This window comes from Gorilla gorilla, chromosome 9 (genome assembly GCF_029281585.2).
Source record: "Gorilla gorilla gorilla isolate KB3781 chromosome 9, NHGRI_mGorGor1-v2.1_pri, whole genome shotgun sequence".
Taxonomy (NCBI): domain Eukaryota; kingdom Metazoa; phylum Chordata; class Mammalia; order Primates; family Hominidae; genus Gorilla; species Gorilla gorilla.
In genome coordinates, this window is record NC_073233.2 from 52,319,697 (window position 1) to 52,341,438 (window position 21,742).

At 39.5% G+C, this 21,742-nt stretch overlaps 1 protein-coding gene across 35 annotated transcripts in view; it reads right to left on the minus strand.

The window, feature by feature from the left end:
* PHF21A (PHD finger protein 21A) overlaps positions 1–21,742 on the minus strand; it is a 188,472-nt gene that overhangs the window by 17,353 nt on the left and 149,377 nt on the right. For 17 of the 35 annotated variants that reach the window (XR_010135467.1, XM_004051004.5, XM_019037307.4 and 14 more), the window contains 5 exons: positions 21,207–21,458; positions 19,904–19,993; positions 15,407–15,700; positions 3,645–3,743; positions 282–333 (listed from right to left, as the gene is read on the minus strand). Coding sequence is in view for 34 of the 35 variants with exons in the window: in XM_004051004.5 (XP_004051052.1) it covers positions 282–333; positions 3,645–3,743; positions 15,407–15,700; positions 19,904–19,993; positions 21,207–21,458 (787 nt within the window). In the remaining variant the exon portion in view is untranslated. The remainder of the gene's footprint in view (positions 1–281; positions 334–3,644; positions 3,744–15,406; positions 15,701–19,903; positions 19,994–21,206; positions 21,459–21,742) is intronic. The other 18 variants (XM_055354767.2, XM_031015997.3, XM_055354768.2 and 15 more) reach the window with 3 other exon arrangements.

Genomic DNA, 21,742 nt, shown 5'->3' on the forward strand with positions numbered 1-21,742 from the left:
TTGCTGTGCTGTTCAGAAAAAGAAGAGCTCCCCTAAATGAACAGAAGTCACCTGAATTTAGGCAACTGGGGAGGTTTTCTCAGGACAGTAGTGTGGATAATGATAGGAACATTAGACAGAGGGAAGGCAATTTTCCCACTAAACGAAATAAAGTCCACACTGGCTGAATCATACTCTATTTGTGTTCCAATTTTCTATTCCAGGAATTCAATCAAACATCATTTTCAGGAACAAAGCTGTGAGCCAGAAAAAAAGGCAGTGCCAAGAATATCTTCTCTTACCTTCTAGATGGTCATGTGTTACCAACCCTAGAGACACCATGAAGGCAAGTTTCTGTGCCAGAGAAACAAAAGAAGAATATGCTTCAGTCTGGGTTCTCACAAAGCCAATTGCCAGTTCCTAGTAGGACATTAGGGAAAGCCAGCCCAATGGGCGGGTCTCATGAATGCACAAGAGCAGGCATTCTCTAAGCAGCCATGGAGATCCTCTACAGCAGGGGTGTCCAAGCTCTTGGCTTCCTTCAATGTGGGCCACATTGGAAGAAGAAGAATTGTCTCGAGCCACACATAAAATACACTAACACTAATGATAGCTGATGAGCTTCAAAAAAAAAATCACAAAAAAAACTCATGATGTTTTAAGGAAGTTTATGAATTTGTGTGGGGCCGCATTCAAAGCCATCCTGGGCCACAGGTTAGAAAGTTTGCTCTAGAGGCTCTCTGGTCTAACAGGGCCAAAAGAGAAGGACTGGGGTCTACATCTTCTTTCTCAATGACAGAAATCAGTATCTTGTGTGATCCGAGTGACCCGCCCCACAGAAAAATCCTCTTAAAAAGAAGAGGATTTCACACTCACAAAACATGCAGAGAGTTTTAAAGAGCCTCCCATTTAACAAGCTCCAAATCCTGAGTGTTTCACTTGTCACGACTAGGTCAGTTTCTCACATTTATACTGCCACAATGCTAACTCACAGCTAAATGATTTTTAGGACAATGCTAACTCACAGCTAAATGATTTTCAGGAATGACAGCAGGTGTTTCTGCTGAGTACTATGATTTTTCAATCACACATGAACCTAAAAATTATGGAGCAATTTCTCTCTGAAGACCACTCTTAGGGCTCCATCAGAAACTAAGCTGGTCAAAATACTGGGCCCTGAAGATGGAACGTTAAGACTCTTCAAGCCAGAGAGGGAAACAAATTGATTTCTATTCTTTTCTTTGCTTGCATGTGGTCTGAAAAGTGTGTCTTCATTTTCTGTTGTACTACTGCATGCAGTTTCTAAATATGCCAAATAATACATTGTCAATTTATTTTTCTGATGAATAAAGAACATCCTCAATTGTAAAAGACATACTCCTGTAGAGTTATTTATACCACAATTTGATCTTTAAAAGTCCTGACATCTTATCCTCGATATTATGCTACTTTGGCCTGAAGTGATAGGTTCAGCCTATTTGAAAATAAACTTCTTCAGCAAGCCACTTGAGAACATAGAAATGTCCTTTACTGGTAACTTCAGAGTCCTGAAGAAATGTTTTTATATTATTTCTTATTTCAAAAACTGAGATGGGCACCTATCCCCTTGACAGCCAGATTAGTCTGGTAAGAAAAAGCAATCTTGGACTTTCCTGTTTTCTAAACTGTATGTTGAAATGACATACACTTTGTGGTTGCCAACTAACTACATTCCTAATTTTCACTATTCCTTAGAAATATAATCAAGATCAAGAGGCTTTCCCCTAACTGTTGTTCTTTTGATGAAGCAGTGTGTGGACTGATATTCAGATGCACCCTCTTTTAAGCAAGTAACAGCACCCTTATTGGCCACTCACACCCAAATCATCTTTGCCAGTTTAGATCAAGCTCATAAAATAATTAAGTGAAAAAAAATTTCCTCTCTTGTGGAATAATTTTTTTTTTTTTTTTTTTTTTTGAGACAGAGTCTCACTCTGTCACCCAGGCTGCAATGCAGTGGCACAATCTCGGCTCACTGCAACCTCTGCCTCCTGGGTTCAAGCGATTCTCCAGCCTCAGCCTCCCGAGTACCTGGGACTATAGGCACGCATCACTGCATCCAGCTAATTTTTGTATTTTTAGTAGAGACAGAGTTTCACCATTGGCCGGGCTGGTCTCAAACTCCTGACCTCAGGTGATCCGCCCGCCTCAGCCTCCCAAAGTGGTGGGATTACAGGCGTGAGCCACCGCGCCCAGCCTAAATTTTTGATGATAGAATAAAAAGCCGTCAAAAACTTTTACCTCATATATGTATCCCACATATGCCAAGAGCAATTTACTTTGTTTATGGCAGTGATTCTGTCCAACTAGAAGGTGAACTATCTGCTACTACACATGATGGTACTTGCTTGCCCACACTGGGTCTAGCTCCATCACCTAGGCTGGAGTGCAGTGGCACCATCTCAGCTCGCTGCAGCCTAGACCTCCCGGGCTCAAGTGATCCTCCCACCTCAGCCTCCTGGGTAGCTGGGACTACAGACATGTGCTGCCACACCTGGCTAATTTTGTTTATTTTTTGCAGAAACAAGGTCTCACTATGTTTGCCCGGGCTGGATCCTTCAGTTTCCTTTGATAGGGAAATTTTGCTCAATTTTTCCTTCTCAGAGCATAATACTTGTCATTAATTCTGTGGATGATTTCACAAGTTCCTCAGCAATTTTTGTGACTAGTACTTCTTTTTGGCTCAAGTTTTGGTCCTCTTTTTCAAGATAAAATTAAAAATTCATTCATTTCATATCAGAAAGAATTACATTTCGTACTTGTTTTAGGAAACCTGAACTGGCTCAATAAATCACTGCTTTAAAAAAAAATGGCATGAAGCTTTGATGGCTTTATGCCACTATTTCACATGGTTTCATTATGAAGAAAGCACTAAGGATAGGGGCAAGTGAATTACTGGCCAAATGAAATCTAACTGTCAGATATTCATCATCATATTACCTGTCTACATTTTCCATTTATAGCTGCCTATGCAAAAACATCAAACTGAAAAAATTTGCTTGTCTAAGGACATACAGATTCACATTCTACATTTTTATCAGGGTCTTCTTTGCTATTTATGTTTATAATTCTATCCTAAATTATAGTATAGATGTTACTATTTTCATCCCTACTTTTATGCTTCAATGGATTACTTCTGAGCTACTGATTCATTTGGGGTTTGGGGTTCTAATGTAATACAATGGTTGTAACAAAAACGCACACTTAATAACTGCAATTGATAATATAAATACACATTAGCTGAGTGAACTAGATATCTTATAAATGTTGGCTGAGACAAACTGAACACAGTAATGATTAGGAATGTAATGGGACAGCTGGGAAAATCATCGTTCATCTTAACATTTCGAATTTGTAACATGCATATGAAGAATAACATTTTAAAAAACTTTTCCTTTGATACAATCAAAATGCCTATGTACTAGTGCATGGACCCTCAAGACTACAGTCTAAGAATTCCACTCTAGACCAATCTGACTTGGCAATAACATTGCTGAATAATAAAAGTGCATAAGAAAATGAACATCAAGTTCATTTCATCATTCAGAGAGCAGGTGCCCCTCCTGGTACATGAGAATAAACCACACACCATAGACTGAGACCTGCCTTTGGAAACATAGGCCTACCTGAGGGTTCTCCTCCCGTTTTGGTTTGGGTGCAGCAGGTGGGGTGATGGTGCGGCTCTCTGTTTGTTTCTCATCTGTTTCTGTGTGAGATTTAACTGTCTAGGAGAGAAAAATTAAATAAAAATTCAGAATTCATTTTTTATTAAAAGGATGAAGCAATCAGAAGTTTAATAGTAGTAGTCAAGAAGAAAGAAGACAACATAATCAAATGTGGAACATATTAATAAAAAGGTTAGTATTATAGATTTCATTGGGGAAGGGGAAACTAAAATGTAAAGCCCCAGTTGAAGTTATTAAATTGCATGGCTAGAGTAAATATGAATCTATAAATACGAGTCTAAATAAGGTATACGAAAAGAAAAGTATGGTTTAATTCCTAAGTATAGAAATACGGTACAGGTTGTCCTTTCTGATTTCCATGTATTTTAGAATGTGGGGATAGTTGCCCAGAAGCAAGCCTGCTATTTGTTGTTGTTGTTGTTGTTGTTGTTGTTTTGAGACGGAGTTTTGCTCTCGTTGCCCAGGCTGGAGTGCAATGGCATGATTTCAGTTCACTGCAACCTCTGCCTCCTGGGTTCAAGCAATTCTCCTGCCTCAGCCTCCCTAGTACCTGGGATTACAGGCACCCGCTACCACACCCAGCTAATTTTTGTATTTGTAGTAGAGACGGGGTTTCACCATGTTGGTCAGGCTGGTCTTGAACTCCCGACCTCAGGTGATCCACCCACCTCAGCCTCCCAAAGTGCTGGGATTACAGGCATGAGCCACCATGCCCGGCCCACTGTTTTTATATTATAGGTCAAGCTCCAGCCCACAACCTGCTTAAGATCAGAATGATGTTAAAAACATCTCACATACACAGTCTCCTATTTCGGAACAATTCCAGTCATAATCTCAGAGAGACTGCAGAACCACCCTTACATGGAATATTAAAAATCTGTCTATATAATCCATCAGAGGAGAGATGCAATTGCTAAGAGTGGGCCATCTTGCAAGAGGCTGACTTCCTAATTTTTCCAAGCCTCTTCTTCCAGAAGCCTCTTCTCAAGCAGTTGATTACCATCTTCAAACACAAAAGGTAGCTAGCATACTGGTAGACTGGGCTTGCATTACTATTCTTACCATGACCAATGGCTAACTCATTTTATGAAGCTCTCCGTAAATACCGAAATAATTTTAAAACAGAAAATATCAAACTATAAACACAAACCTAATTTACTTTTTCAAAATTAGAAAAAATGTGGAAGTAATGCTCCTTTCATATGGCAACAATAATTAAATAAGTGAGAATAAAACTGATTATTGATGGGCAGGGGCTACATGAGACTTTGGTCCTACAAACAAGACATCTAAAGCTCTCAAAAATCATTATGATGGAAATATTTTACTAGATCTGAAAAACACAAGCACACAGATCTTTTTCTTTCCTGGCCACTTCCATATTTTCCTTCTGCTTTTATAAGATTACATAAAGACAGCGTAAACATCTGCCTTATCAATACTGTGGCAACCAGTGCTCTGGGGCACAAATGCGGCTTTGTATTTTTCCCCCACTGGTGTTCTCTCATATTTCCCCCTTTATACTAAACGCTATGTAAGAGTGGGAATTGTTTTATGCACCTCTTGTTTTTGCATCCCTTTGTGCCTATGATGGTACTTCATGCAGAGCGGGTGTATAGTAAAGAGCTGATTGGTCTTCTGGGTGAAGAGTATGATCTAAGCGAGAATCACTCAAGTCTTTTTCTCTCCAACACACACACACACACACACACACACACAGTTTTTAATCAAAAAGGACACATTTCCTCCATAAAACAAAACACCAGTGGGGAAGTAGTTTACAGTGACATTTTAAAGTCCTGGATGCCCAGAAATCTTATTTTCATGTCTCTTTGAATAGGAAGGAGAGAAGTATGATGGAGGAGGGAGAAAAGAAGGTCAACTATAAGGGTGTGCTGTTCCATTCCAAGGCTGTGTGAAGTCTCTTGGAGTCTCTTACTTCCATTTCTAAGGCTGAGTAAAGCAATTAGCAGCAGTGCTTTTAAGGAAGGGCAAATCAATTCCTTTCCACTAAAAAATTACCCATGGTTCAAATTTCTCTCTCTCATGCAAGAAAAAGTACAATTATCTCAGTGTTATATAAATAATACCAAAAGGATCCAAAAACAAAAATACAAATAAAACAATCAAAACATTGGTGGTGGTGGAGGGTGTCTTTCCTTCGTGGATCTCTTGCTCCGGGGGAAGCCAGCTGCCACGTTGTGAGCAGCACTATGGAGAGGCCCAGGTGTGAGGAACGGAACCTCCAGCCAACAGCCAGTGAAGAAGTGAGGTCTGCCAACAACCATGTGATGAGCTCAGATGTGGATTATTAAGCTGTAGCACAGCCTTAAAATTACTGCAGCTCTAGCCAACTAGTTTGACTGTAAACTTGTGAAGGACTATCAGCCAGAACTAAGTTGCAGACCAGAAGGAAATGGGTTAATATATTTAAAGTGCTGAGCAAAAAAACCCCTATCAACCAAGAATTCTATATCCTGCAAAACTATTCTTCAAAAATGGAGAAATTAAGACATTCCCAGATAAACAAAACCAGAGGACATTCACTGCTAGTATACCAGTTCTAAAAGATATGTTAAAGGGAGTCCCTTCAGGCTGAAATGAAAGGACACTAGACAGTAACTCAAAGCCCTATAAAGAAACAAGAACTCCAATAAAGCTAACTAGATGACTAAATATAAAAGCTAGTGTTATTATTTTTTTATTTTTAACTTCTCTTTTTGTTTCCTACATGACTTAAAAGACAAATGCACAAAGTAATTATATATCTATATTAGTGGGCACACAATGTATAAGATATAATTTGTGACAGTAACAACATAAAGGAGGGGCAGAGCTGTATAGGAGCAGAGCTTCTTTTTCCTTCATTGTCACTGGCAAAGCTTTTATTTTTTATTTATTTATTTATTTTTATTTTAGATTTGAGGGTACAGTGCAGGTTTGTTACATGGATATATTGCATGACGCTGAGATTGGGGCTTCAACTGAAACCATACAAGCAGGGTTTTAAAAATCTAAGCTGGGGTTAATTCAAACTAGATTGTTAAAAATGTATGAATGTTTACTGTAATCCCCATGGTAATCACTAAGAAAATAATTATATACAGAAACAGAAATGAGGAAAGCATGAAAATGACACACTAAGAAAAAAAAATCAAACAAAAAAGGCAGTATTAGAGGAAATGAAGAACAAAAAACGTAAGATATACAGAAAACAAACAGCAAAATGGCATAAGTCCTTCCTTACCAGTAATCACTTAAATGTAACTGGATTAAACTCACCAATTAAAAGACAGACTGGCAGAATGAACAAAACACATGATCTAATGATATGCTGTAAGAGAGACTCATTTTAGAGAAAAAGACACAAAAAGGTTGAAAGTGAAAGGATGTTTATAATGAATGGCTATAGTACTATTAGACAAAAGTGACTTAAAGTCAACAACTGTTACAAGAGACAAAGAACCTCATTATATAATATACTGACAAAAGGGTCAATTCAAAAAGATGATATAACAGTTATAATCATATATGTACCAGACAACAGAGCCCCAAAATATATGAAGAAACTATTGAAAGGATTGAGGACAGAAATAAACAGTTCTACAATAATAAATGGAGACTTCAATATCCCTCTTTAAGTAATGGATAAAACTTGTGCAGAGATTAAAAAGGACATAGGGAACTTGAACAACACTATACACCAATTAGACCTGTCAGGCATACAAAGAATACTGCACTCCACAAGAGCAGCATGCATATTTTTATGAAGTGTACATGAAACATTCTCCAGGACAGATTATATGTTAGGCCACAAAACAAATATTAATAAATTTAGAAAGACTAGAATCACATAAAATCTCTTCACCAACCACAATGGAAAAAAACTAGAAATTAATGACAGCAGAAAAACTAGAAAACTCACAAGTGTATGGAAATTAAACAACACATTCTTAAACAAGCAATGGGTAAAAGAAGAAATCACTAGGGAAATTAGAAAATACTTTGAGAGAAATGAAAGCAAGGCCACAACATACCAAAACTTATGCGATGCTGTGAAAGCAGTACTGAGGGAAACTTATAGCTGCTAACAGTCTATATTAAAAAAGAAGAAAGAGCTCAAATCAATAACCTAACTTTACACCTTAAGAAACAGAAAAAGAACTAAATTCAAAGCAAAAAAAGAAAAGAAAAAAGAAAATAAAGACTAGGATGAAGATAAATGAAATAGAGAAGAACAACAGACTCAACAAAACCAAAAGGTGAATCTTCGAAAAGAATAACAAAATTGACAAACCTCTGGTTTAGACTAAGAAAATAAGAACATACAAATAACTAAAACCAAAAATGAAACTGAGGACATTACATCTCACAGAATTCAAAAGGATTATAGGAGAGTATACTGAAAAACTGTACACCAACAAACTAGACAACATAGATGCAATGGAAAACTCCTAAAAACACACACATTACCAAAATTGACTCAAGATAAAGAAAATCTCAACAGACCTGTAAGAACTAGTGATTGAAACAGTAATCAAAATTCTCCCCGAAAAGAAAAAGTACAGGATCAGATGGTTTTATTAGTGAATTCTACCAAACATTTAAAGAATTAGCACCAATCTGTCTCAAATTCCAGAAAATACACTCTTAAATCATTCTATGAGGCCAGCACTACTCTGATACCAAAGCCAAAGACACCAAAGAATAGAAAATGGGCTGGGTGTGGTGGCTCACTTTGAGAGGCCAAGGCAGGCAGATAGCTTGAGCTCAGGGGTTCAAGACCAGCCTGAGCAACATGACAAAACCTGGTCTCAAAAAAAAAAAAAAAAAAAAAATATATATATATATATACACACACACATATATATTAGCCAGGCATGGTGGTGCGCAACTGTAGTCCCAGCTACTTGGGAAGCTGAGGCGGGAGGATCACTTGAGCCGAAATCATGCCACTGTACTCCAGCCTGGGTGACAGAGCAAGATTCTGCCCTGTCTCCAAAAAATAACGAAAAAAATTGAATTATTGACCAGGCTTGGTGCTCATGCCTATAATCCCAACACTTTGGGAAGCCAAGGTCGGGGGATCACTTGAGTCCACGAGTTCGAGACCAGCCTGGGCAAGAAAGTGAGACCCCATCTCTACATAAAATTTAACAAAATTAGCCAGGGATGGTGGTGCATGCCTATAGTCCTAGTTACTTGGGAGGCTGAAATGGGAGGATCACCTGAGCCTGGGAGGTTGAGGCTGCAGTGAGCTGCAATTGTACCACTACACTCCAGTCTGGGTAACACAGCAAGACCCTGCCTCCAAAAAAACAAAAACCAAAAGAATAGAAAATTACAGACCAATATCCCTTATGAATATAGATGCAAAAACCCTCAACAACAACAAAAATTCCTCAACAAAATACCAGCAAACTGAATCCAAGAGCATATTAAAAGGATGATACACTATGACAAAGCCAGATTTATCCCAAGAGTGGAAGGGTGGTTCAATGTAAGAAAATCAATATAATATACCACATTAAAAGAACCAAGGGGGAAAAAAAAACATGGTATCTCAACTGGTGTAGAAAAAGCATTTGTCAAAATCTAGCACCCCACTACACACAAAAAAAAGGTTAACTATGTGAGGAGATAGATATATTAATTAGCTTGATTATAGTAATCATTTCACTATGTATATGTATATCCAACCATCATATTGTATACCTTATACACATACAGTTTTTATTTTAAAAATTCCAGTTATCTATTCATAAAAACACTCAGAAAGCTTGGAATAAAAGGGAATTTCCTTGACTTTATAAAAAACATTTATGAAAACACAGCTAACATCATACTCAGTGGTGAAAGCTTTCCACTTGAGATCAACAACAAGACAAGAATGTTTGCTTTCACCATTGCTATTTGATATTGTACTCGAAGTTTAGGCCAGAGCAATCAGGCAAGAAAAAGAAAAGGCACCCAAATTGGAAAGGAAGATGTAAATCTCTATTTGCAGATGACGTGATCCTACACAGAAAAAAACTCAAAGAATCCATAAAACAAATACTAGAGCTAATAAACAAATTCAGCAAAGTTGTAGGGTACAAGATCAAGACAAAAATCAGCTGTGTATCAAAGGACTGTATTAAGAAAGCAAAAAGGCAAACTACGGAACAGGAGAAAATATTTGCAAATCATGTAACTGCTAAGGGTCTAGTATCCAGATTATATAAAGAACTCTTACAACTCAACAACAGAAAAATAACCCAATTTAAAAATTGGCAAAGGATTTGAATAGACCTTTTTCCATGGATGTACAAATGGCCAACAAGCACATGAAAAGATGCTCAGCATCATTAGTCATTAGGGAAATGCACATCAACACTACTTTGCACCCACTGAAATGGCTATAAATAAAACAAAAAGGAAAGTAATAGGTGTGGTAAGGATGCGGAGACAATGGAATGCTCATGTACTGCCGTTGGGAATGGAAAATGATTCAGCTGCTGTGGAAAACAGTTTGGCAGTTCTTCAAATAGTTGAGCAGAATTACTGTATGACCCAGCAATTTCTACTCCTAGGTATATACCCCAAAGAACTGAAAACAAGTAGTCATACAAATGCTTGCACATGAATGTTCACAGCAGAACTATGCACAATAGCCAAAAAGTGGAACCAACCAATGTCTTATGATTTCCTAGGTCTACCAAGAGATGAATGAATAAACACATTGTGGTATATACATGTCATGGAATACTATTAAGCCATTTAAAATACAAGGGGGCACTGATATGTATTACCATATTGATGACTCTCAAAAACATGCTAAGTGAAAGCAGCCATAAGAGATCATATATTGTATGATTCTATGTATATGAAATATCCAGAACAGGCAAATCTATGGAGACAGAAAGCAGACTGGTGATTGCCAGCGGCAGAGGGCAAAAGTTAAATAATTGCTTAATGGATACTGGGTTTTATTTTGGGGTAATGAAAATGTTGTGTAACTTAATAGAAGTGATGGTTGCACAATACTGTGAATATACTAAATGCCACTGAACTGTTATTTTAAAATGATTAATTTTATGTGATTTTACCTCACATAAAAATTAAAATTCAATTAAAAAAACACTGGATTTAGAAAACAAAAAAGAATTCATGGATATCCCTTCGATGAATCTAAAGTTTGGTCTCTATCTGAGATTATAAACCATTATGCAGACTCGAAATTGTCTTGCAGATGTTATTTTCTGCCTATATGGTGTTTAAACAGTTACCAGTATTTTAACAACTTGGCAACTTTTAAAAACATCTGGATTTCAGGCTTTTCTTGAAGAAGTCTCCATGTGATAAAAGTTTGTTATTGCCAAGAAGCAGCTGCTTCCTTGAGATGAAGCATATTACTGTGCAGTTTGCCACAGTTTCTTCCATTTTCTATTATCAATTATTATCATGCTTGTCTTACTTATTATTTTAAAGGGGAATTAAGAATAAAAGCAGGATATCTCTTATACTCACGTTCCCACTGAAAGTGGAAAAATAAATAAAAAGTCCGGTTGTTTACTCCTAGCCTGTTTCACTCACTTACATCTCCTCTTCGAACCCACGGTTGTTAGAATTTGCAACTACTGTTCTTTTTGGTATAATAAAAGAATCCAAAAACTCTGCACAAACCTAGAATGAAGTTAATCAAGTATACTTTATATACTTGTCTGCATGAAAAATCAAAGGTAGGCAGGTGCAAATAAATGTCCAAATAATTTCGTTAGTCAAGGTTAAATAGATTGGGATTGAAGGCAAAGCAAAATCCATGGTTTGGTCACTTGGAACTATTTTCTCTACTATAGCACCAGTATTAAAATGGGGTAAGGGGAGGCATCAGCTCTGGCTGACTAACAGGGAAAACAGAAATTTGAAGATAATACATTGGATAATATTATTATCTTGTAAGTACTCCTCTTTAGAAGATACTGTGCAGATTCCTATGAAAAATATTTATGGTAACGTGGCAATTTTTTTCCCCACAGAACCTTGGGATTTTTTTCAGTAGCTCTGAATTGACGACATACATAGAAGTCTTTGTTGCAGGGTGGCAGTGGGGTGGAGAAGAAACATAATTCCTGAGAACTCCATCAGGCATAGCCTAATAAACATTAAATACCTGACTTCATTTCATCACCAACAGGTGTTAGCCCCATTTTAGAGCGCTGGAGAGGACAAGGACAGGGGAGGTGATGTGAAGGCTATATCGTAAGTCTTCTGGCTTCATCTACTTTTCTGTCTAAAACGAGTCTTCAGCTTCAAAGATTTTTAACCCTATCACTTGTTTTCTCAGAGCCACAGTGTAATGTGGTTTCTAATAAGGGATAAAATCTCTTATCTGGGGTAGATAAGGAAGTTGGTTATGTCTGACAGGGGAAGGACACGTGAGACCACTGCTGTTATAACTGGCATTGCCTTCTCCCATTCCTATGCCAATGTGGGAGGCCATGCTTCCTTCCCTGGAGACACAGCCTCAGTGCCTGCTCCAAACACACTAGAAACTGAGTTCCGTGAGGGTACGGGCTTTAGTTTATCCACCTTATATATAGACATCACATGCAGCATAGCAACTGGTACTTAACACATTTTTATTAAATGAATGATGTTATAATCTAAAGGGAATAGCAGAAAGCAAAAGGGAACCTATTTAGCCCGGTCATAGAGAGAACGTTGGATATGGGTTTGGTAACTCTGTGAACAGGTGTGAACAGGTTCTTCCATGGCTACATACATTACATTGTTTTACCTTTAGCTCTATGATCTATGAGATCTCTTACTGGTTATAAATGTGATACTGGAAATGAAATATAAATAGAAAACAAGGATAGTTGAAAGATGTGAAGTAAGAGAATCCTGAGAATGCAATCTAGTCTAAAGAGAGTCTCTGCTGATCGGGCTTGGTAACCTCTAACACTATTATGCCAGGCTGCCCAGCAAACTAAAATAACAATGACTGAATTCCTTTATTAGACCAAAAAGAAGAGAGAACATTGGCCGGGCGTGGTGGCTCATCCCTGTAATCCCAGCACTTTGGGAGGCCGAGGCAGGAGGATCACGAGGTCAGGAGATCGAGACCATCCTGGCTAACATGGTGAAACCCCATCTCTACTAAAAATACAAAAAATTAGCCGGGCATGGTGGCAGGCACATGTAGTCCCAGCTACTTGGGAGGTTGAGGCAGGAGAATGGCATGAACCCGGGAGGCGGAGCTTGCAGTGAGCCGGGATCGCGCCACTGCACTCCAGCCTGGGCAACAGAGCGAGACTCTGTCTCAAAAAAGAGAAGAGAGAACATGAAATTTACTGCTACAAAAGAAATTATTTTAGTTCTTAAAATTTCAAGGATATCTTTTTATAATATTATAATTAAAATAAAAAGCTCTATCAACGTAAAGTCCACGACAGGAAAAGATGCTTAAGATCTATTAAAGTACGGAAAAAACCAAATTACAAAATACATAGTTTGATTTTGGTTTTTGCTTTAAAAATGTTTTACATGTACATAGAAAATATCTGGGGGCCGGGTGTGGTGGCTCACACCTGTAATCCCACCACTTTGGGAGGCCAAGGCAGGTGGGTCGCCTGAGGTCAGGAGTCTGAGACCAGCGTGGCCAACATGGTGAAACTCCGTCTCTACTAAAAATACAAAAATTAGCTGGGTGAGATGGCGGGCACCTGTAATCTCAGCTACTTGGGAGGCTGAGGCAGGAGAATTGTTTGAATCCGGGAGGTGGAGGTTGCAGTGAGCTGAGATCCTACCATTGCACTCCAGCCTGGGTGACAAGAGTAAAACTCTGTGTCAAAAAAAAAAAAGAAAAAAGAAAAAAAAATCTGTAAGAATATAATCTAAACTGTTAATAGTAATTAACTCCTGGGGGTAAAAGTATGATAAAAGTTTACTCTCTCTTTAGATTACGGGGAAAAGCACTTTCTACAATTTATATTTTTGTAATGTTTGAATCTGTTTTAAAAATGAACTTGTACTATCTTTGTAATCAGAAAAGAAATGTAAAAATAAAATGAAACCAAAACAATTTGTCTCCTAAAAATATCTTTATCAAAAAAAGAGGTAAAGAGAAATAATATTTAATAACCTAAAATAGTGTTGTGAAACCAGGTTCCGTGGAACACTGAGGCTCCTCAGAGGTTCTTTGAGAGCCAGTGCAAAACAACAGGTCCCCACCCAAACTCCTAAGCTTGAGCATCTGACTCCCAGTAGTTTAATACCAAAGTTCTGCTGTCAATAAGTTTGAAATTTTCTGTGTTAAAATATGTGTAAATAATTTATTTCTGGGCTGGGCGTGGTGGCTCATGCCTGTAATTCCACCACTTTGGGAGGCTGAGGCAGGCAGGTCACTTGAGGTTGGGAGTTTGAGATCAGCTGACCAACATGGAGAAACCCCGTCTCTACTAAAAATACAAAATTAGCCAGGCATGGTGGCTCACGCCTGTAATCCCAGCTACTCAGGAGGCTGAGGCAAGGAGAATCACTTGAACCTGGGAGGCGGAGGTTGCAGTGAGCCGAGATCGTGCCATTGCACTCCAGCCTGGGCAACAAGAGTGAAACTCCATCTCAAAATACTAATAATAATAATTTATTTCTGAATGTTTCTCAAAGCACTTCCTGGGGTTTGAATAGGTTCCCCAGGAATTGAGATGTGTTCTTGTGTTTCCTAAGCACAGATTTTGATAACTAGCTTCTTGAGTGCAAGGTCTGCCTCATTTGTGAGCTGCCTGGGTTTAAGGCCTAGTACCCTATGCATAGGTTCCTCTGCTCAAGAAGACTAAGGCAGCAGGCAGCATCTGAACAGCCTCTCTGAATCATGGTCCATCCAGAAGCAGAAGATTCAGGATCACCACAGACTATTTTCAGATAAATGAGAAGTCAAAACTGAACAATTAGAAATAGGTCGATGACTTTTTAAAGCAACTTTCTTGAGAGAGAATGCTTTTCTTTGCCAAATTCTTTCTCATCACTAGTCGTTTTTCAAATAGGATACGGTGACTGCCTATAAATCCTTCTTGTTGTTTTCAGAGGTCTTTCTGCTACAGAACCTTCAAGTATTTTTGCAGGTTACTTGTATGTCTCTAGCCTCGTTTTTTAAGATAAAATCTGACTTCAGGAAATATAAATGAAATGTTTCAATATTTGAGCTAAAATATCTGCATCCTCTAAAGTTAAAGAATGCTTTTTGGAAATTTTAATTTTTTTTGTTTGGCTCCCCATTATCTGTAACAATCAAAGAAAAGTCTTTGAAATGAAATCCCTTTCCCTGTTTTGTTTATTCTTCCTGACTTTCACAGTCCTATCTTCATCTGGATTCTTATTGGGCCGAAACTAACATGGCGTTTTCTGTTTACTACCTCATCTGTGCTTACTGACGGAGGGCAGCAGAGCCTGTCTGTGAATTTCCACATCAGAACCACCAGGGGGAGCTCACTCACACAGGAATCCCAGCCCATCTACAAGGGGATGGTGGGAAAAGCAAACCAACTTTCTTCAGTTAGAATGACCCTTCTGCACGTGGATGAATTATCGCACATAAGCGACTTACTGACAATGGTGGTGAGATGAAGAGCCCTTGAGAAAATGTATTTAGAGAAAGCCCAGCAGCCATATGCCTCAACGACAAGGCTACTGCCCAGAGCAGGTACATACTCTGCCTGTACCTGTTTTTCAAGACTTGGCTTGCTAAGCTGTACAGTTTGAGGTCCAGCGAGTCTGGTCCCTGGAGTAGCTATCACAATGCTGGTGAGCTGGGCCATGGGGAACGTTTTGGCTATGGTTGCAGTCTGCCCATTGACGACACGGACGGGGTGGATGGAATTCTGGGATGTGGGAAGGGTTGTGGGGGTGAACTTGGTCAGCATGACGGGCCTCTGGATAAGCTGAGGAGCTGCGAGCATGGGAGGTGGTGCTGGGGCAATAGGAATGTTATTCTGGGCCACAGGCTTGGGTCGAACCTATAGGGGAAAGAGAGAATAATTATTGTATTACTTAAGCTGCTCAAGTCCTATAAAAGCAAATCTTCCACACTCTATGTGTGAAATGGTGTTTAATACATTTATTAATGTTCATTTTGGTATATTAATTCTATAGACCTCAGGGCATATAATCTTACACAAGACTCATCAGCTCTTGAGGTCCAAACCTCACCCTAGAACATAGCTTTTGATTCTAAACCCTGAGCTCCCTCTTCTACACCATGCCACCTCTTCTAGCTGAGGTCAAAGGCCTAATCCAGAGACTGGTCCCACCCAGAACTTGTGCACAGTATAGTCATAATGTTGCCAATAGCCTTAACTCGCATTTGAAATTTCTTCATATCCACAGCTTCAGTGCACCCCCATTTCTGGCCCTCTAACTCCCTGTTCTTGGCCACTCCTCCTCTCAGTCTCCTTTGTGGGCTTACTCTTCCTCTGCCTCATCCTAAATGTGAGTATTTCTTAGGATTTTTTTCCCTGGCACCCCTTTTCTTCCCAATGTTCTCATTATTCCTAGGAGCTTTTGCCCATCTCATGGCTTCAATTACCATCTATGTACTGAAGACTTTCACACTTTTACCTCAGAACCTGAGACACTTCCTGAACTTCAGAATTATACAATACTTGAATATCTCAAAAGTTCAAAATCAACATGTCTAAGACTCATCAATTTCTTCTTCCAATCTTCTCTTCCTCCGATAATTGCCTCAGTAAGTGCCCTTTTCTTGACAAATTTTGGAATCACTCTTGATGATTCCTACCCCACCCTCTACTCTCTAAATACTTCTCAAATCTGTCTACTTCTATCCTCACTCCACTATCTACTATCCTAGCTTATGTTTGGCTCACTAAAAACAGTGAAAAAAAGTTACAGTTAAAAACATGAGGTCAGCTTTGCTTGGGTTCAAATCCTGGTTCTACCACTCACTAGCTGTGTAACCTGAGGTAACATACTTGATTTTTAATAGCCAGTTTTTGTTTTTTTGTTTGTTGTTGTTGTTGTTGTTGTTTGAGATGGAGTCTCGCTCTGTTGCCAGGCTGGAGTGCAGTGGCGCGATCTCGGCTCACAGCAGCCTCCGCCTCCCAGGTTCAAGTGATTCTCCTGCCCCAGCCTCCCGAGTAGCTGGGGCTACAGGCACATGCCAGCACGCCCAGCTAATTTTGTATTTTTAGTAGAGACAGGGTTTCATCATGTTGGCCAGGATGGTATCAATCTTCTGACCTCGGGATCCACCCACCTTGGCCTCCCAGAGTGCTGGGATTACAGATGTGAGCCACTGCACCCAGCCATAAGCCAGTATTTTTCAAACTTCTAAAACTGTGACCCTGTGGGCAAAACGCTTTCCCCTTATGCATGAAGCTTGACCTTCAATTAACTCTTTAGCTCTGCTCTCCTGGAAATAAGAATGTCAACTATATTACCAGGCAACACTGCTTATGATAAAAATGACCCTTTCCTGGCCGGGCACAGTGGCTCACACCTGTAATCCCAACACTTCGGGAGGCTGAGGCTGGTGGATCACTTGAGGCCAGGAGTTTGAGACCAGCCTGGCCAACATAGTGAAACCCGTCTCTACTAAAAATACAAACATTAGCCAGGCATGGTGGCACACACTTGTAATCCCAGCTACTTGAGAGGCTGAGACATAAGGATTGCTTGAACCTGGGACGTGGAGGTTGCAGTGAGCTGAGATAGCGCCACTGCACTCCAGCCTGGGTGATAGAGTGAGACCCTGTCTTAAAAAAAAAAAAAAAAATCCCTTATTGCTAAATCAAATCTGGATGGGCTTGAGGGGACCCCATGATTTGGGCTTCCCTAAGTGGGGTGACTCTCATAACTTGGGCACATCCATTGTGGGGACCTTGAAGCCATGCCTATGTAGTTTTTATAAGATACATTGGCTCCTGTGGGCATAAGGCTTCTATGCCAAGGTGGCTTTCCCACTGTCTTAGATAAGGAGCTTATTTCTTTACACCTGAGCTATCCTTGGACAGCTGTAGGGACTGCTGTATGGACTCATTGAAGACAAATGTCTGATGCTATCTTGCTCACAAGCTGTGGTTTCTGTCCTGTATCATTCCAAGTAGACTGGTGCCAAGTGTGGCCCATGAAAGTCTTGTCGGTATGAATGTCTGACTGAACTTAAAACGACCCTGTGGTGGGTGCTACTGACTTAACAATAAGAAATATATTTTACTCTGTCATCAGCATGTGCCTATAGACATGTATCTCTAAAACAAAAACTTTCTGAAATAGAGAACACAGTATGTGCTATGTACTCTTAATAGTTCATATTCTATTCTATTCTATTCATTTTATTTAAACACTCTGGTTACAATCTACTAGACTGCTTTCACAACAAGTGGGTCATGATCCACTGTTTGAAAAACATGGACTAAACCTTAGATTCCTTACCCTAAAAAGAGTAATACCTATTTGCATAGGGTTGTTGTAACAATTAAAATGGATACTCCATGTAAAGTGCCTAGCATAGTACCTAGTATGTAGCAAGATTCTCTCAACATTGGTTATTACCATTATTGACAATGTCTTAACTGTTCTTCCTGCCCACAGTCTTGACCATCCCCAACTTATTCTCTGCACAGAGGCAAGAAGGAATTTTCTAAAACATAAATCTGACCACATCAAGTGCTTGCTTGAAAATGCTTTAATGAATGCCTGCTGCTCCTAGGATAAGGCCCAGGTTCTTGCATAGCCTACAAGGTTCCACCAGCTCTGGCCCTAGTGGACTTCTCCAACCTCAACTCTAACTAAGTCTAGCCTGCATGAGCCACATGGCCCTCTGTGCTCAGCCACAGCAAACCTCCTTTGGTTCTTTAAACTTAACATATTTCTCCACCCTGGAACTACATACATGTTCTGTCCTCTGCCTGGGACATTTTTATTCTTCTTTCAAAATTTTATCAGGCTAACTCAGCTAGGATTTTAGGTCAGACTGAATGTCAACTCATCAAAGAAAGCTTGAAGGAACCTTCTCTAATACTCTTAAAAATAGGCAGGTAGGCCGGGCATGGTGGCTCAGGCCTGTAATCCCAGCACTTTGGGAGGCCGAGGCAGGTGGATCACCCTGAGGTCAGGAGTTTGAAACATTCCTGACCAACATGACAAAACCCCGTCTCTACTAAAAATACAAAAATTAGCCGGGCGTGGTGGCACATGCATGTAATCCCCAACTACCTGGAAGGCTGAGGAAGGAGAATTGCTTGAACCTGGTGGGTGGAGGTTGCAGTGAGCCTAGATCGTGCCACTGCACTCCAGCCTGTGCGATGGGAGCAAGACTCCATTGCAAAAAAAAAAAAAAAAAAAAATAGGCAGGCATCCCTCCCATGTGCTCTCAGACTACCCTCTGAGGTATTTATTAGGGATTTATCTGATAAACAAATGAAATCATCTTATCTCATATTAGCACTGCCCATCCTTCTCCCCAGAGGCTATTTGGAAATCATTTACACTACTGACCACAAAACTCCTTCTTCTTCTCCCTTTGTCTGAAAACTAGGGCTTCAGATAGGAACTCTCAGCCTTCCTACCAAGGAAGTCAACACTCCTCAAGGTCCAGAATTGGGAAATCTTGACATTTTGCACTGGGAATGGTGAAAGTTAGCTTAATTGCTGGAAGAACACTCTCAGGAGAGTATGGTCATGCAGAGCTGCTCGGGCCTAGGGAGAAAGTCCTCTGTACAGACCCCTAGCCTAAGCCTTTAGAAGCAAGGCTTTCCCTTTAAGCATGATTCTCAAAACCATCACTTTCCAGGGTAGAACTGAAGAATAGTTTCTACTAGTTGGTTTAGCTGTTGTTTCCTTCCCTGCTCTTTTTGGCATGTAGGAAAGAAATAAGAAGTGTTAATTGCATTCTTTCCCCACTGCCAGGCAGACTTTGGCTAAATTCTTCTAGTAAGTTTAAGGTTTATAATGGTTTTAATTATTTTAAATTTAGAAAATGTTCCCTTTACTTCCCCCTGCTACTGCCTTTGGTCATTGCTAATAAACCATGATGACAAAATAAACTTCTTCATAGTACAGAAATCAACAGTCAGAATGTTTAGCTAAGCGGGATAGACAGCTAGGCTGACAAGCCCCATTACAGGCTACTTAGAAAGAGCCTATGAGGATTTTTGTCCCATCTAACCTATCATTGAGCTTGTCATTGGTTTACTCACCTGTGGAAGAAAGTTTGGACGTGGAGTGAGTCTAGGAGGGGGGATAAACTGTGGTACTTTGATGGGCTGAGGAGGTGTTGCCTGAACCTGCTAAAAAATGAGGAAGATAAATAAACCAGAGAGAACAATTACTCTTCAATGTCAAAGCTAGTATTTTTAGCATCACTATTCTTTGGATCAGACAATATTTTCTACAAGCTTTCATCGTAAGTTAATCATCTGAATTAACACTGCATTAGGAAACTTTTTAACTCTCCCACCTGCGTGCTTTACCCTATAAAATGAACCAACCACACTTCTGTTTCCTCCTACACCTAATGGAGAACATAGCAGGCTCAGTAAATCTTAGACAATTTTCTTTGACACTCAAGAACTTTTGCATTAACATATTTTAAAAGTCAAGACTGGATCCAAAGCAAAATCAAACTTGCTGCTTAGCCAAATAGGCTTTTTCCTGATATAAGCTAACAGTGAATGGCTTTATTCCTATAGAAAATTTTCTAACTCTCAGTATCTGGTTGAGTGACCTCGTTGCTTCTCTAAGGATTCCTGGGTAAGCGGTGAACCTTCACTTTATTGCTCTCTAGTTTCACTCACCACTGGTATTATTCAAAAGCCACCGAGAGCTCTTAGGTGCCATTTTAAGGGAATTTTACATCAAAATTTAGATATATTTCTCCCAAGCTTCTGAGAATATCAGTTTTCTAAATGGCTTGATCCTAGAACTCTCATGAAAATTCTTGTTCAAGTACTTCCTCCTTAAAGGGATTTTTTTTTTTTTTCCTGAACAAAACTTGGGCACTGACACGGTTAATTTGTGAGTTTCTTGAATATTTTTAAAGTGCCTCAACTAACTCCAGTTCTTTCTGGGTACAATCAATTTAAAGAGATATTAAAACTAAAAGAATTATCAGGGAGTTTTCACCAAGGCAGTAATACAGCACAAGAGAGTTTAAGCACTCAAGTTTCACAGGAAAACACTGTAGAGAGAGTGAAGGGAGAGGGAGACATAAATGAAACAGTGTGTATGCCTCTGTGAAGGAGACCTTCCCCCTAAAATCAAGTCATACTTTGACCTCAGATAATGCACTGAATTTAGTCCTTGGTGTCAGGACGCTTCTGTAGTGATTTGAGCAGATAGCAGAAATGCCATATTCCCTTGTCAGCCCCAAAGGGGAATTTGGTATGCCAGAAGAATGATGGAAACTGAGAAATCCAGCAGGAGCCTAGAAGGGATATACTATACAAATGCGTATCCTAACCTTCTCATGTGATCACACATGAGGAGCAGCTGCTGGCTTACCAGAGTGACTGTGTTTTTTGCCACAATTTGGACAGCCTCTGCCCCAGGCCCAGTGACCTTACTAGACGTCTGGAGGTTGACTGGTGTGTTCTGCACATCAGTGCTGAGCACAGCCTTCTGACTGTTGATGGCGGTCACCATAGCAATGGTAGGTCTCTGGCCCACCACAGAGGCAGGCATGGTCGCAGTTGCTGCTTTCAAGACGAGAGGTAGTGTCTTTGTGGTAATCATAGAAGCTGTAGTTACAGTCTTCTAGGAGACAGGGAAAACAGATATTAGGACACTAAATCTAAACTAAATAATAAACTAAATCCCACTAAACAATATGCTGCTTAACCTTGGAAGAAAACAAAACAATAATTCTCATAATCAAGTTTCTCTGTAGAACAACATTTCTTTTGTGTACATACAGCACACTCCTTACTACAGAGAAAGGCAATCTCTAGTTTTCAAGAGTTCTCATATTGGTGTCACTTGTAAATGGGTAAGTTCATAGTAATAACTGCAGACTAATTCAGGCACAGGGTTTTCAACAA